Source organism: Carettochelys insculpta, chromosome 2, assembly GCF_033958435.1.
Source record: "Carettochelys insculpta isolate YL-2023 chromosome 2, ASM3395843v1, whole genome shotgun sequence".
NCBI lineage: Eukaryota > Metazoa > Chordata > Testudines > Carettochelyidae > Carettochelys > Carettochelys insculpta.
The window spans coordinates 159,938,913-159,954,153 of record NC_134138.1 but is presented as its reverse complement, the minus strand read 5'-3'; the positions used below and the strand labels follow the sequence as shown (position 1 = coordinate 159,954,153).

At 41.9% G+C, this 15,241-nt stretch overlaps 1 protein-coding gene across 2 annotated transcripts in view; it reads left to right on the top strand.

Annotated features, from left to right (window-relative positions):
• ELP2 (elongator acetyltransferase complex subunit 2) overlaps positions 1-15,241 on the top strand; it is an 84,735-nt gene that overhangs the window by 10,656 nt on the left and 58,838 nt on the right. The window contains exons 4-6 of one of the 2 annotated variants that reach the window (XM_074987905.1): positions 470-626; positions 2,796-2,873; positions 12,844-12,908. In XM_074987905.1, coding sequence (XP_074844006.1) covers positions 470-626; positions 2,796-2,873; positions 12,844-12,908 — 300 coding nt within the window. The remainder of the gene's footprint in view (positions 1-469; positions 627-2,795; positions 2,874-12,843; positions 12,909-15,241) is intronic. The other variant, XM_074987906.1, reaches the window with a different exon arrangement.

Here is a 15,241-nt window from a genome sequence, read left to right as displayed (position 1 = left end):
TGGTGTGCACAATATGAAAACATGGATCTTGAGTGACATAAATTAGATTGATTTAAGTGGCATTGTAGACCTACCCTGAACTATACTCATTATTTAAAGTCTTCTTCAGTAACGTACTCCACATTTTTCTGAACCTTTAGGAAAAGGAACTTCTCTGATAAGTTTTGCACTTACCATTCACTAGCTTTTTCTAATGATTTTATTAGGTCTGTAATCTGTCGGAGATTTCCTCCTAAGGAACTCATGACCATACACTGTGTAAACAAGTTAGTCCCCCACCCTCCTGCTGAGCGTATGTAACTCTGCATGCAATCCCTCATAAGTTGTTAGGTTTTAGTACTTAATCTTAAGACCCCTCTTCTAAAGAGTCCAAAAATTTAAATGTCGACATCCCAGAAAGTATCATGTTTTCTGTTAATTTTTTTCTTTGTATTTTGTATAATGTAATGTAACTTTTTGTCATGTTTAGCTTGTGAAGTGCATTTATCTCGAAGGCCATACAGAAGCTGTTTGTGCTGTGGATGCGGTTTACCAGATAGATGAGTCAAAGACGGAATTAAAGCTACTAATAGCTTCTGCTGCTTCTGATTCTACTGTCAGAATCTGGTCCAAACAAGCTTCCGAAGGTAAATTTTCTTGCGATGTGATGCCTTAAAGGTGAACTCCAAATTATATGAATAAATTACCTCTGTTATCCTGAAGTCTCTGAAGAATCTTTGCTAAAGACAAAGTGTAAGATGGATTCTGTTTCTTGAGAACAGTTAGACCTCTATAAATTAATTGAAAACGCAGTGATTGCACTGGTATAAGGCAAGGTGATGTATCCCTTGCAGGACCATTGCCATTGATGTAAAATAGGTTAAGATTAATTTGCAAGGATGGCAGTTAGAAAAACACCTTTCTCACATTCCTGCTTTGTCCGGTAGTGTGAGCTGTTCGGCATCCTTTTTTCCTTGGAGCATTACTACATTTGGGAGAATGTAGGGGTTAGGATTACAACTTTTTTGTTATTTTGCAGTGTTCTTTGCCTTTGAGTCCATGCAGGGGGGCATACTTAGGCTCTTCCTTTTTGCACGGCTTTAGGGTTTTTTTAAACCTGAGAAGGAAAATGAGGTGAAGTCCATTTCACTGACTTGAAATGAAACAAAAGAAGCAAATTTCTCCCACTCCCCCCCTGCCCCTGGTGGAGTTTACTGAGCTCCTTTTAACTAGGGTTTCTTGGAGCCATCTCTTCATCAACTGCTTCTACCCATGGAGGCTATTGCTGGAGCAGAGCTCACCCTGCACTTAGCAATGTCTGAGGGGATCAAGAAGCACTTTTCTACTCCAGCATACTGCAGTGATGGCCACAGACCAGAAGATCTCAGATTCAGGATCTCATTGGACAGCAGAGAATGAGCCAGAGGCACAGGGAGAGCTAGAGATTTGTTCTGTCCTCCATGTCCTTCAGGAGGAGGAAGGTAGCATTCTAGCCCAGCTCAAGGACAAAGTCTGTATTGAGTGACTCGATTCCCTGTTGAATTGTCGCCTCTTCTGCATTGGGAATGATGGGTTGCTTAACTTAGGGTGAATAGTCCCATTTTGCAAAAAGCATTGCAGATCAGCATAGATAAATTGTGAGAGATGTTGGTTTTCTGTATTAGAGAGCTAAATTCTATTCCCAGCTTATATAACCTTTCAGTGACACCTTGCTTAATAATGACGATTGTGAAGGCTACAGAATTGTTAGCATTAATCAGTAGACGTTTGAGTCTAAAACTTGTAATTTTCTGGTTTCCAGTTGCAGGGTTTTGTTTCCTTATATGGGCCTTAGAAGTCCTAATTAGCAATCATGGCCCCATTATGATGCACACTGTGCATGTACCCAACAAAAAGTCTCTGCTCAAGATCTCAGTCTTAATTGCCACGCTAATAAATTAGTGATAGATGATACAGTAGCAAAATGTTGAGGTGCAAAACTTGATGGTTATTTTGTAGTTGTGTCTAGTTCTCTCTGACTTGTCACTTTCTCCATATCTTGGGTACACCTACCCCATGCAAACTTAACCACTGTTGCTGAACCCAAGAGACCTCCCTTTAAGGTAACCATATTAGGGAAATAGCTTTCTTTCTAGACTGAATTAGCAGGGAGCTTCCAAAATAGAACACTCCATGCCAAGAGAGCAAATCCCCCATCATCCTGCTCAAACATTATAAATAATCTACATGTCACTTTTCTGTCATTACCACTCTCTAGCAATAGGGCTGAACATCTGTTCCTAATTCTGCCCCTGAGATATGGGGAATCTCTTCCCTTAACTGTTGCCTTAGATTCAGGGCAATGAGCCAGTAGGGCCAGTGCTGGATTTGTTGCGTAGTTGCAGGGAAAGTGTGGCCCATCTCTCTCTCCCGCCCACTTCCTGCTGCTACAGGTGCTCTGGTAGGAGACAGGCTTTTTCTGTCCCTAGTGCAGTGAATGCTACAACTGCAGTGATAGGGCCCTCCCCAATGTGATTTAGATCATGCATTGCTATTACCATGCTGCCAGAATTAAACTGTCAACTGCAAAATGCTGTGAGAAGTAACTTTTGATAGCTTTTAACCCAGATCTAAATGGATTTTCCTAGGATCAGAAAAAGCCGCCTCCTTGAACCCATAACAGGTGCCCTATGTCTCCTACAGCCAATGGAGTTAATAACTTATCAGTAGATAGAATTTTTTTTTTGTAATGAAATGTGTTAAGCAGTGTGCTGCCCTCTCCCCTTACAGATGTTGATTTGATAGTGAGTCCAGCATTCTTTACTCTTGTTTTTCAGCTAAATGCCTTCAGATCCTGGAATTTGGAAATGGATTTGTTATGGACGTCTGCTTATCCTTCTTGCCTGGCAGTGATGGTATGTACAGCTAAGCGTCCTGAGTGCTTAACCCAGGAGAAAAGGCACACTTTTTTAAAAGAGTGGCTGATGTGCCTTGAAAAAGTGTGTTTTTGTTTAGCTAAGTTTGGATACACCTAGTACTTGAATGCTCATACCTTAATTAATAAGAAACCACCCTGGACTTCGCATCTGAATAGATTAAATTTGGAGGTTAGTAGTTAGAACGATGTTACTTAGTTTTTGTACTTCCAAAACAGTTTTGGTGTACGACATGTACTGTTTATCAGTGAATTTTTAAGTTGCATTGTGAAGCGGAAGCCAATTATAGATAGAAAAGAGCGAGAGCAAGATATAAGCAAACAAACTGCCAGCAAAGGTAGGAAGGAGGTAAGCTCTTTTGGGAGGGAAGAGCAATTCCTGAAGCAATTGTATAAATTTCATAGATTATTTCATAGTTTTTTTGATTAAATAAAAAAGACCAGAAGGACCATTTTAGTTATTTAACACCTTGAAAGATGCAGGCCGTCAAATTTCATTCCATACTTCATGTGTCAAGTCCTATTATTATTGCTATTCTCTGATACTTGTATTAGAGTAGCTTCTAGAAGTCCCATTATATCAGGCCTGGTACAGTAAACTCTTTGATATCTAGCATCCATGGAACTGGGAGGTTGCTGGATAATCAAATATTTTGGATAACTGAGAATACTTAAACTGGGTGTGAGAGCAGAGGATCCTGATGGCTGCACTCAGATGCAGCATGGAGGGATGTAGGGCAGCACTGAGAGGGCTGGCTCCCTCCTCTCATGGGGTGATGCATTGCTCTCCCTCTCTGTGGATAAAACCCAGCCCTGACACTGCTTCTCCGCACTCCTGCCTGGTGTCCACTGACCTGGTCTGCCCAGCTGTCAGGGGTGCCAGTTAATCAAATAGCAGTTAAACAAGAGTTTCCTTATATGGAATCTGAGACAGTCTTGGCCACAAAGATTACAGTCTAAGTAGACAAGACAGAAAAAGAATGTTTAGCAGAGACAGGCTGTGTCTACACTAGAGCAATCTGTTGACAGAAGTTTGTCAGAAGATATCTTCTGACAAAACTTCTGTTGATGAATTACGGCCAAGCTGCCAAGCAGATCGAAAGAACGTTCTGCGCTGTTGACAGAGTAGCTGGACTGCCCTCCTGCTCTCTCAAGAGAATGGCCAACCAGAAGCATAGCAGACAGGGCTGCCTGGTGTCTTGGAAGCCCTGTCTGTCAACAGAGGGCCCCCTGGAACATCCATATTGGTTTTCTGTTGACAGAGGTGTTCTGCCTCATGGAGGAGCGGCAGAATGCTGTTGACAGGAGTGCTGTTTTCTCTTTGTTTACTGTCGACAGAATCCCTTGGGAATGTAGATCCTCCACAGGTTTTGTTGACAAAATGCCATCTATTTGTGGATAGTATACTGAAGAGATGTAAGTGTTGGCTTCAAGTAGCTGGAAGGTTTTGTGCTGTGAGTGCACTATGAACTGTAGAACTTGATCTGAGGTAACCTGGTCTGGGAACTCATTAATTTGGATGACACATTTCACTAGAAGCTCAGCTGTTTCTCTGGAGGAAGATAGGTGAATGCAGCAAGTGAAGTGTGCCGTCTTGGTAAACTGGTTCACAAAAGTCATGATTATCATGGGGGCCACTGGACTCGGGGAGCTGGACAATGAAATCCAGGGTAAGGGCTACAAAGGCCTGGGCAAGAGATTGCTCAAGAGGTTGTGCCATGATCACAAGTGACAGGAGTTGATTTAAGTCTGTAGCACAGCTTGTGTAAGGCATAACCAGAAGAAACAGGAGTTTAGGTGGTAAGCCATGAATTGACCACAATATTCAGCTAGGGGAATGCTGTGTCCTAAATCCATCATCTCTGTTGGTGAAGTTCTGAAGAGATGTGTGTCCAGTTACACACACTATCCCACTCAATGTGTCATGTCCCATGTCTTTAGCTCTTGGGAGAGATTACGTTCTTGGAGACTTCTTGGGTTAAGGTGGCTAGATTGAAGAGCTTGTTTAATATTTGTTCTCATTTAGGTACTTGCATACTATAATCAAGCCATTCCTTAACCTTCTCTTTGCTAAAATGAATAGATTGAGCTATTTGGGCTAGATTAAGTCGTGTTTTGTCATCCTTTGATCATTTTTATGGTTCTTCTCTGAACATTATTTGCTTGTATTTAGTTTGCCAAATGATCCAGAAGACCTGTCCTTCTCATCATTGACCTCTCCACCAATCTGTCATCTCATCTGCAAACTTTATCAGTGACCATATGTCATTTTTGTCTGGGTCATTGGTAAAGGTGTTAATTGGTTCAAGGCCAAGAACTGATTCCTGCTGGAGAAGCATTCATTCAGTGACTATTCTCCATTAACAGATTCATTTTTAGATTAGCCAGTTTTTAATCCATAACTATGTATGTGGTACAAAGTTAATGTTATATTCTAGCTTAGTCAATGGGTACCAAGTCAGATATTCTTTCTTCACGTCTTACTTCAACTCTATTACCTTGAATGATCAAACTTGTATTCTCAAATTAAGTTACTTTGATTGGCTCTGTTTCCCATAAACCTATGTTTATTTGCACTAATTACCCTCCTTTAATTCTTCATTTAATAGAGTCCGGTGTTAGCTGCTTCATGATCTTGCCCCTTTCCAAAACTGGCAATACATGGAGCTTTATCCAGTCTTCTGGAACTTCCCCAGTGCTCCATGGCTTGCTGAAAATCAGTGTTAATGGTCCAGCCAGCTCCACAGCCATTTCTGTGGACCTGCCAACTTTAAAATGTCTGACTTTGGTAGCTTCCGTTTAGCACCCTCCTTACCTGTGGAATGAAAAGCGTGTGATTACCAAATGAGAAGACTATACTGTTTTTTCTCCCTATTTAAAAAACATTTGTTGAACTTTTCCATGTTGTTAGTGCTCCTCCACAGAGTTCACATTTTGCTTAATTCAGGGGGGGAAAATGGGATAACTGTGTACAGGATTATATTTGTTCCTTGCCCATCAACAAAAAATTGGTCAACCATGCCTTACGTGGGTAGACAAACTTGTAACACATAGTAGTTGGACCAAACAAGAATCCCAGTTGCACACCCTGGAGTAGTGAACAGTGCAGAAAGTCTGCAAACGATTCCTACTGTTTATGCAGACCCTGTATGTGCAAGTCATATTGGATAACATGACAGCACTTTACTGCATCAGTAAACTGGGCGGAGCATGGTGCACCCTTTGCACAGAAGCTGATGGCATCTAGAAATGGTGTATCTACCATCAAGTAGCCATCTTGGTAGCTCTTCTTCCAAGGGTGGCTGACATCCTCAACAGACCTTTCTCTAGACACAATGAGTGAGATTTACATAACTCAGTGGCACAGACCATATTTAAACAGCAGGATTCCAGTGGTGAAATCTCTGTATTTAAAAAAAAAAAATTCCAGTAATTGCTCACTTTTCTGCTTCAGTGCGTCTCTGGGATACGCTTCTTGTACACGGGTTGAAGCAGTTCATGTGCACCTTCCTACACCATCCCTCTTTTATCTCAGTCTTGAGGGAAACAAGACAAGGTTGGTAATCCTGTTTGCTCCTTAGTAGCTGAAGCCGTTCTGGTTTGTCAGCATTTTCCAGATCCCCACACTTCTGGACTGCCTGTGCTCTAAAGAGGTCAGGATTGCCTGTCTGCTCTTTGCAAGTGCATGTGGGGACTATAAATGCCTTCCACCCTCCAGTGGACAGCCCATTTGCTCTTTGCCTGTACTATTATGGTTTAGTTTTTCAAAGCACTTGTCAGAACCCGTTTTTGTTATTGAAACCTACCTTGATAGGGAATCTCGGTTTTGTCCAGTCAACGTTCATGAAAGCTCAATTTGAACCTTTACCCCATGTTCGTTCATTCATTCATTCATCTATCTAGGACGGTTGCCTTTCTAGATGCAAGAACTTAAGCCAGAATAGCATCTGAGCTGTGGAGGCTTCCATGGCACACTTGTCACTAAAAGGTCTTTAAAGCAAGGTTTGCTTGAGGTTATTTCTTAAATTGATCTCTAGAATAATCTCAGAATTCCATCTGAAGCAGGTCATCTATTGACCTATTCTGTCTTTTTTTTTTTTTTTTTTAAATTTGAAGTGCTGTGCTACCATAGAGGATGGGAAGCTACACATTCTCCTTGGACGTCCATCAAACCTTGGCACTTAACTGCTGAGGACAAAATCCTTCTGGAAGTCCCTTAAGCTGCTTGTTTGCTTTGATTCCCTTCTCATACATTCGTTAATATCCTGGCAGAAGCTTTGCTAATGAATTTTGTGCTGCATCCTGCTTTGGTAGTAAGTAACCCCTCTCTTGCAATGTTTGGGGGCTCATTTGACCAGAATCCAGGCTACATTGGTAACTTTGCTTTGCGATATCCCGCTCCTAGATGTCTGTAAAGCAGCAATATGGGGCTCTGTGTATACCTTTACTAGGCAGTGTGCTGTGGTACAAGTTTCTGCAACAGATACCTCCTTCAGTGGAGTAGTACTCCAATCTGTGGCTCAGAACAATTCCTTGTACCCTCCTCCTTCTCAAGGAATATTGCTTCCAAGTCACCTTGAGTAGAATGCACATGGAGTGTGAAATACGGTTATTTGCCTTGTAGAGTGACTGGAATTCTTTGAGATGTGTGGTTCCTATGTGTGTTGCGCTACCTACCTTGCTTCCCTTCTGTTGCAGATCTTTCCAAAGGTTGTGCTAGAGCAGGAACAGAACAGGTGGTTGGTCTGCAGCAATGCGTATGCCCTCATCTGAGAGCATGAGTGGGAGAAGGTCATAAGAATTGTTCAACAGACACTGGTAGCAGAAGTCTTCCTGTCTAAGTTTCAAGAAGTGCATGTGCACCTTGAATGGAATACTCATAGGAATTATGCATCTTGAAGAGCGCTAGTTACTGAAGAAGGTAAATGACCGTTTTATAGTAATGGAGATCATATAAAATATCTGAACATGTTCTAGTATCTGATATAAATAGTGAGTGTATTAATATGAATGTGGGTGTTTTTTCTGAAATACCAAGAAAATAAACCAGAGAGAGATGCTCTTCCAAGGTTGCCCTGGATATTCTGTGGGGAAGATATCTCTTCAATCAGATATTTAAAGTGATGTGTTTTGTATGCTGGGAAGAAGCTGCCAACAGAGCTTAGTTCCTCAGCTGATTAAGACAGAAACTACTTGCTGTCCAAGCATGTAAGGAACTGCAGCAGGGCATGCTTGGGCATATGCTGTGTAACTCTTGCATTAAGAGATCAGTCCAACAGTATAGCACAGTATGTGTACAAATCATTTAATGAGACAAATATAGGAATATTCATAGCTGTCTAGTTACATGCTCCTTAAGTGACAGTTTTTCCTACTGTTACGCCTTTGGAGCAGACGAGTCAATTTGTTTGGTTTATGAAGCTTTCAAATCTTTAACAACAACATATAAAAACACATTGTGCAGTTAGAAAATGCTGTCATACCCTGAAGGCAGTGCAATATCAAAAGCAATATTTCCATTTGCAGTCTGAATAATTTTAACTCAATAGATGTTTTTTCCTTCGAAATGTGTAGGTGGCAGTTGATGTGAAGTTTGCAAGACTGTAAAATTACAATAAATTCTTCTGACCTGTAGTCTGCATTACTGTCAGAAATAATAAAGGGTTTGTGGTGCATATTAATAGTGTTATCCTTATCTTAAAATTCATACTGTGAAGCAATAGGCTACTACTTTGTTTACTCTGGTGGTGGTCTTTTAGTGCCCTACATGAATATATCAGTATAGCACTCGTATATAAATGAGAAGTAATGATTCATTCACTTAAAGATTTAAATAAAACTTGCAAACCTTTAATAATTTAAAAATGAAACAATTTATTGTGCTCACAGTTATAAACAGCTGTTTCTAAAGGAGATACTGCATATAAGGATTAATCTTGAGTGACAAAGCTTCTTTCCCTTGGTGGGTCCTGTGCTTTTGGGTGGACTGCTCACTTCAAAGGCTCATGGTGACCCACAGTTAGATGCTTTACCTACAGGCACAGACTTGAAGTTTTACTTAGGCATCTTTTAATATCGGACAGCATGGGGGAGAGAGAGGAGAAAAATTTCCATACTTTCTGCTCTCCCTCCTTGTGTGTCAGGGATAGGTTAGACCCTTTTCCAAAGTAGTACTTCCTCTCTGGTGTGTTTCACTGTCCAGGTCAACTCTCCTGTGGCAAGTAGGAAGTCGGAGGGTGTGGGGGAAGGGCCTGCCCTCTACTCTGTTTTTCAGCTTAGGGACCCTGTGGAAGGCAACTGACTGCAACATCTCCTGAACTAACTGCATGACAGCTACGATTCCCAGGGCTGATAACATTTGTACTTCCTAGTCCTCCCGCAGTGCACCTCATCCCCAGATTTTGTGTGCTCTGAACTAACTGAGGGGAAGTCTTTTTAACCGGTATTAACTGGTCCTTAATTGGCTCCAGGTGTCCTGATTAACCTGTCTTAATTGGTTCTATGGGTTGCATCTCCCACATCTGGCATGCTTGGGATCTGAGCTGTTCTGAACAAGGGAATTTGCCGGAGAAGGGGAGGACCCCTGCCTTACCCCCCTCTCCCCACTCCTGCAAGCCCTAGCAGCCCCTTACCTGTAGCTGGCCTCTGGCCCCTGCTGGGGTGATGCCACTCTGCATGGCTGCAGATCCAGCCCCAGCCAGACACCTGGCAGAAGCACTGGCCTGGGAGCTATTTCCAGCCCCGACCCTGGCCGGAAAGCCCGCAAAGGGAGCTGTGCAGCCAGCTGTAGCCCCAGGCAGGGGACCGGCGCAGGGAGCTGGCAGATGCCCCTGCCAGGAGCTGGCACAGGAACACAAGCCATTGGCTTCCCCTGCACAGGGCTGCCAGCTCCTTTGTCAGTGGGCTCCTCACTGACCTTCTTGTAGCAGCTCTCTGATCCATTAATATCCGTGGTCCTGCCGGATGATGATGATGTCAGATGAGAGAATTCCGGTTTTGAGAGGTGCAACCTATAGGAAGTTCCTGATTGACCCCAAGTGGTTTGATTGCTCTAGAGTAGCTCCTTTTAGCTTATCCAGGGAAAAGGGACTTGTTATGAGGCTAATATACCTGTTTTTGACAACCCACCTGTAGCCATTTGGCTTCACTATGTCACACCTGAACTGTAAATAACTGGATATTCAACCTTTTGCTTTATTATAAAGGTACCATTTTGTTTCCATAATTAAGGCTGAGTTTGTATTTAAAGAAGGAACACATCACTGTTAGGTGGAAATGGTCTAGCATATTGTCCACCACTCAAAGTGCTTACTTAAAAGTTGAATGAACTTTCAGATAAATCGGTTAATTAAGATATAAGCACTTCAAGATTAGCTATGTTAATGGTTATCCAGGAAGGGTTGGAGCAGTCCTGGTCCCCAGAGCATCGTGGGTAGGGTTGCTCCAATCTGGCTGGAGCAGCCCTGGTCCCAGGTGTGCTGTGGACAAGGGGTGTGTGGTGTGTTTGTGGAGAAGCCTCCCCAGCTGCCCTCCCTTTGATTGGTTAAATGATACATCCCTATTTAAAATATCCTAAAAATGCTAAAAAAAGGCAAGCCTAACTTTTTAAAAATCCATTGCTAAATAAATGCTTGAATTTTTGTGTTTGGTGGGTATGGAGATTTAAAAACTGACTTTCTTCTAGACTATGAAACTCAGGCATATGATAATGAAACATTATTAGTTAATTTTTTTGAGTACTAGGTATGAGTGGTTTGGTTTATGCTTCAGTGATTAAGTTTCAGTATCTATTATTTATGATCCAAAGTCTTGTTTAAAAACAAAACAAAACAACTTCTCATTAGGCTGATGGTTGAAGAAAGCTTGAAAACTCAAGTAGAGTGTAAACTGGTATTATAGTGTTGTCTGCCTGAAGCTGAAACAATACCCCAGAGGTTTAGATTGCTCTTTTTTAACTGAAGGTTAACTCTGAAACCTAAAGGTAACTTAAATGTCATCATTAAGTCTTACTACTGATCTTTTTGCCAGAAATAATCAGCTAATGTGACAAACTGAGGTGACCAAGAATTTAAAAGCTAGAGGAGAAAATGTTTTTGATAAATCTGTGACACTAACAGTTGTGCTGATATCTGCATCTTGCCAAAATTTTAGAGTAAGGCTGTGGTTTCTGTGTCCTTATAGTAATTTGGAGTGAAGTCTGATGCAAAGAAATCATTTGGTTTCTCTGAAATGTTGTTCTCAAGTCATTACTCCCTATTGCATCAAATTTATGGATTCTTTTGTATTTGTCCTGCTTATGATGGTTTCAACAAGCATTTTATTTATTTTTATATCTTCAGCTGCTTGTGCTTCATATCTATCTTCACTCTGCCACTCGCCTTCAATATCACCTGCTGTAGCTTGTGCTTCCTTTTATTAGCTGTACTTGGATTGGCCTTCCCTTTTCTGAAAGCCTCGATAAGGTCTACAATATGCTGCTTAGTCATATTGATTTTCTACTTGTCAACCTGGTTCTTTTTTCTTCCTTTAAATATAAGGGGTCAAGCCAGAAATTGAGGAGAGAAATGAGCAGTAAAAGCCTGTGAATTTTATAGAAGCCTAATGTCTGGTTTTGCAGTTCAGGGCTACTGCATATGTATTCCATCTCTGTGGTCCAACAGGGGCATCAGGTTTCAGACTTCTGGCTCTCTTTTGTCATTTCTCTGGGATACAAATGCATGTCTCTCTTGGTCATGACCAGGGTATTCCAGGCAGTGCTATTCCTTACCTATACTGTGTTATTCCTTGCATGCGAGACTGCTTAGACAGGTCTCTGTGCTTTTGTTTTCTTATCAGAAGCTGTAAACTGCATAATACGCACAGTTACAAATTAGCACACAGCTCTTTCTAAGTAGGCATTTTTGTTGAAAGCATTCCAGAGAAGGTGTATTTAAAAACAAGAAGAATGCACTGAAATGACTAATCGGTCATCCCGCCTCAAACCTTGGGGGGTTTGTGCTGGTGTCAGTTCTTCTAGCTCTTTAAGGATCCATGGCTCACTTTTGACAGAAGGGCTTGTCTGTTTGCTGGATCAGAAAGAAATTCATGACTCAGATCATGTGATTTCTTTGCTTGTCTCTCATTCTCTGGAGAATCCTGATTGAATCACCATGCCACTTTTCAGGGGATAGTACCTATCCAGAGGTGTTAAAACATGAGTGCTTTGGCAAATCCACTCCTCGCTGCTTTTAGTCTTTGACTCTAGTTCCCTCCATTATGGAATTATATACAATCCCTAGTCTATAATGATGTATTAATTTAAGACATTCAGTATGATCAGGTTAAAAAAATAATCAGATAAGTTCTTGGAGGAAAGGTCCATCAATAGGAATTAGCCAAAACTGTCAGGGATGCAACATCACACAAGAGGTGTTGGTAAATATCTGATTGTAAGAAGCTGGGACTGTGTGATGTATGAATCTCTTGATAAAGTGCCCTGTTCACTCCTTCTGAAGTATCTGATGCTGGACACTGTAAGAAGATAGGATATTGGATTAGATGGACCATTGGTCTGATCTGGTCTGACCATTTTTATTATGTAAGGATCTGCCAAAGCTATTGCAGGAAGTTACTGTATCTATCACAACTAGATTTAATAGAGGTAACTCAAGACTCAAATTAGAGGTACTTGCCCTTTAGCCTCTCATTATTTGTAGCAAATGCTATATACTTACAATAAGAACTTGGATTTTAAAGGCTTTTAAATAAGTATTTTACTTCTTTTGGAGTACTTATTTATCTGCATAAAGAGCAAAACATGGCTAAAACTAGTATACATTTTTTATAATTGTGACATTCATTATATATTCAGTAATATTTATGGTTTTATCTTGTGCCCATTTTTTCTGTTACTGAACATTGCAGAATATCAACTAGTGTAACTTTAGCAATTTTTGTTTTCTTTTTTGCAGTACCAATATTAGCTTGTGGTGGTGATGACTGCAAAATTAATTTGTATATTGAACAGAATGGGCAGGTAATTATTGCTTTATTTCCTGTGTTGAAGTAAAATACTCATTCTTTTCTGGTCTATATGTTTTGATATGTGTTGCTGTTTTTCTTGTCTTTGCTGTAACTGCTGTCTCTGCCTAGATAGCCTCATGTAACAGCTTTATTTAAATGCTGTTTCCAGTGTTTAATTTCCCTGAACAGCTAATAATGGATGACACCAAGAAGCTAAGACGTATAATTTCTATTTTAGTTCCATTAAAACAGTTGGCTGTGAGCAGATGCTTACGTAGGGTTACCATGTTTGGAGGGCACTGAAACAATTTCTCTCTCAGGGGGTTCTTGTTTTTTAAAAGTTCAGATATGGTAACCCTAGCTTAGCATGCTTAATATTAATTAAGAGGCGAGTACAGGTTGAACTTCTCTAGTCCAGCACCCTTGGGATGTGATTGGTGCCGAACAGAGTATTTGCCAGACCACAGGAGGTCAGTAGTGTCTAGCACAGTGGTTTTCAACCTTTTTGAGGCAGGGACCCAATTGAGGAAGACTTTGTGACCCAAGGTAATTCAAAAATGGGTGGGGGTGGGAGGAGGTTCTCCCTGGGAAACATGCTCGCGCTCTCTCTCTCTCTCCCCCCCCCCACCCCCCCAGCTTAAATCTCTCTCAGCTAGGGTTGTCCGATTTTTGGAAAACCTATGTGGGACAGTCAGCTCCACCTGCGGGATCCCTAGCCAGGGCTGCCTGTCCCACATAAGATTTCCAAAAACTGGGACGGGGGTGGGCGCCCTAGCAGCCCTGGGGTGTGGAGGCAGTGAAAGAGCACTGGGTGGGGGTGGGGTACCCTGCAGCACCACAGCTGAGAGACAGCTGGCACGTGGAACCCTGCTGACTCTCAGTGCCACCTCCCCCAGGCTTAAACCTCTCTCAACCTCCCCCCCATCTACCTCACACAAGTTCTATGCCCTGCCACTGCTGGCTCCTGCTGCTCCCTGGTCTATCAACATTACTAACACTTCCACTGCACAGGGCTCTTGGAAGACATTTAGGGGTAAATTATAGCTAAATAGCAACACAGAAGACTGAGAGCCAGGAATGGCGTCTGTAAACAAACTTTATGGGACCACAGGCAACTTGGCCAGGCCCATAGTAAGTGGTCATCTGGCGAACTAAAATCATGCCAGATTACGGATGTTGCTGGATGAGAGAGTGCCACAGTAGAGAGGTTCAACCTATAACACAGTGAAGAATAGATCAGGAAAAGCTCTTAGGGCAGATGAAATTCACCGTAGGGTACTTAAAGAATTAGTTGAAAGAATCCTCAGAACTGTTAATCGTTATCTTTAGTAATGCATGGAGGACAGGTGAGGTCCTGGAGGACTGGAGAAGGATAAGCATAGCATCTGTCTTTAAAAACTAGAACCGAGATAATCTTGGACTGCATAGACAGGTGATCCTAACTTAGGTATCTGGACAGATAAAGTGACAAATTATTAAACAGTTTGTAAGCACCTAGAGTGTAGTAGAGTGATAAGAACTAGACAAAGTGGATTTGTTAGGAACAAATTGCGCCAGACCAACCTAATTTCCTTCTTTGACAGGCTACTGTTCTAGTGGATAGGAGGGAAGTGGTAGATATGGTATCTTGATTTTTAGTAAAGCTTTTGACAGTCTCATTTGGAATTCTCATAAGCAAACTGGGAAAATGTAGTCAATGGGAACTTACTGCAAAGTGGTGGGGGCGCTACTAATTAGAAAACCATGCTCAACCTTTTTTAATAATTCTCTGGGAAAGTGGGGGCCTGAAGAACTGTCTGTCTTAGGTCTGATGCTAGACAATATTTTTACTGCTGTCAAACAATTAAAAATGGTGATCTCTTGTGGGGCTGCCAGGTTTCCCCCAGTCCCGGCTGAGTCATGTGCCTGCAGGACTGCCAGTGGGGCTCTATTCCCCAGCCAGCTACCAGCTGTGGGGTTGCCCCCTGGAAAAGCCTGTGTTTCTAATAGTCTGTGGCCTCTTGCTACTTCCTCCAAGTTCAGAGCAACATTTGTGCTGCTGTGGCAAAAGTAGACTGTTAGGGGATTCATCTGAGGATAACACTTCGGTTATAACAATTTTCTAGCTGTCCAGGGCCCCCTCATTACTTGAGACCCCCAGCCAGGCACCCTGTAAATAGCAGCCACATGTTACACCTCTGGACCCAGTGTCAATACTGTTCTGTTTCTCTGGGTTACTTTCTCATGGCTCTAGCACCTTCTTTTCTCTTAATTCAGAAATACAGGTGGTGAACCCAGCTGAACCTGCTGAAAAATTCAGTAGATCTGCTGGATAGTGGAGTTCAGCTGCATGGGCTAAGTAGGAAT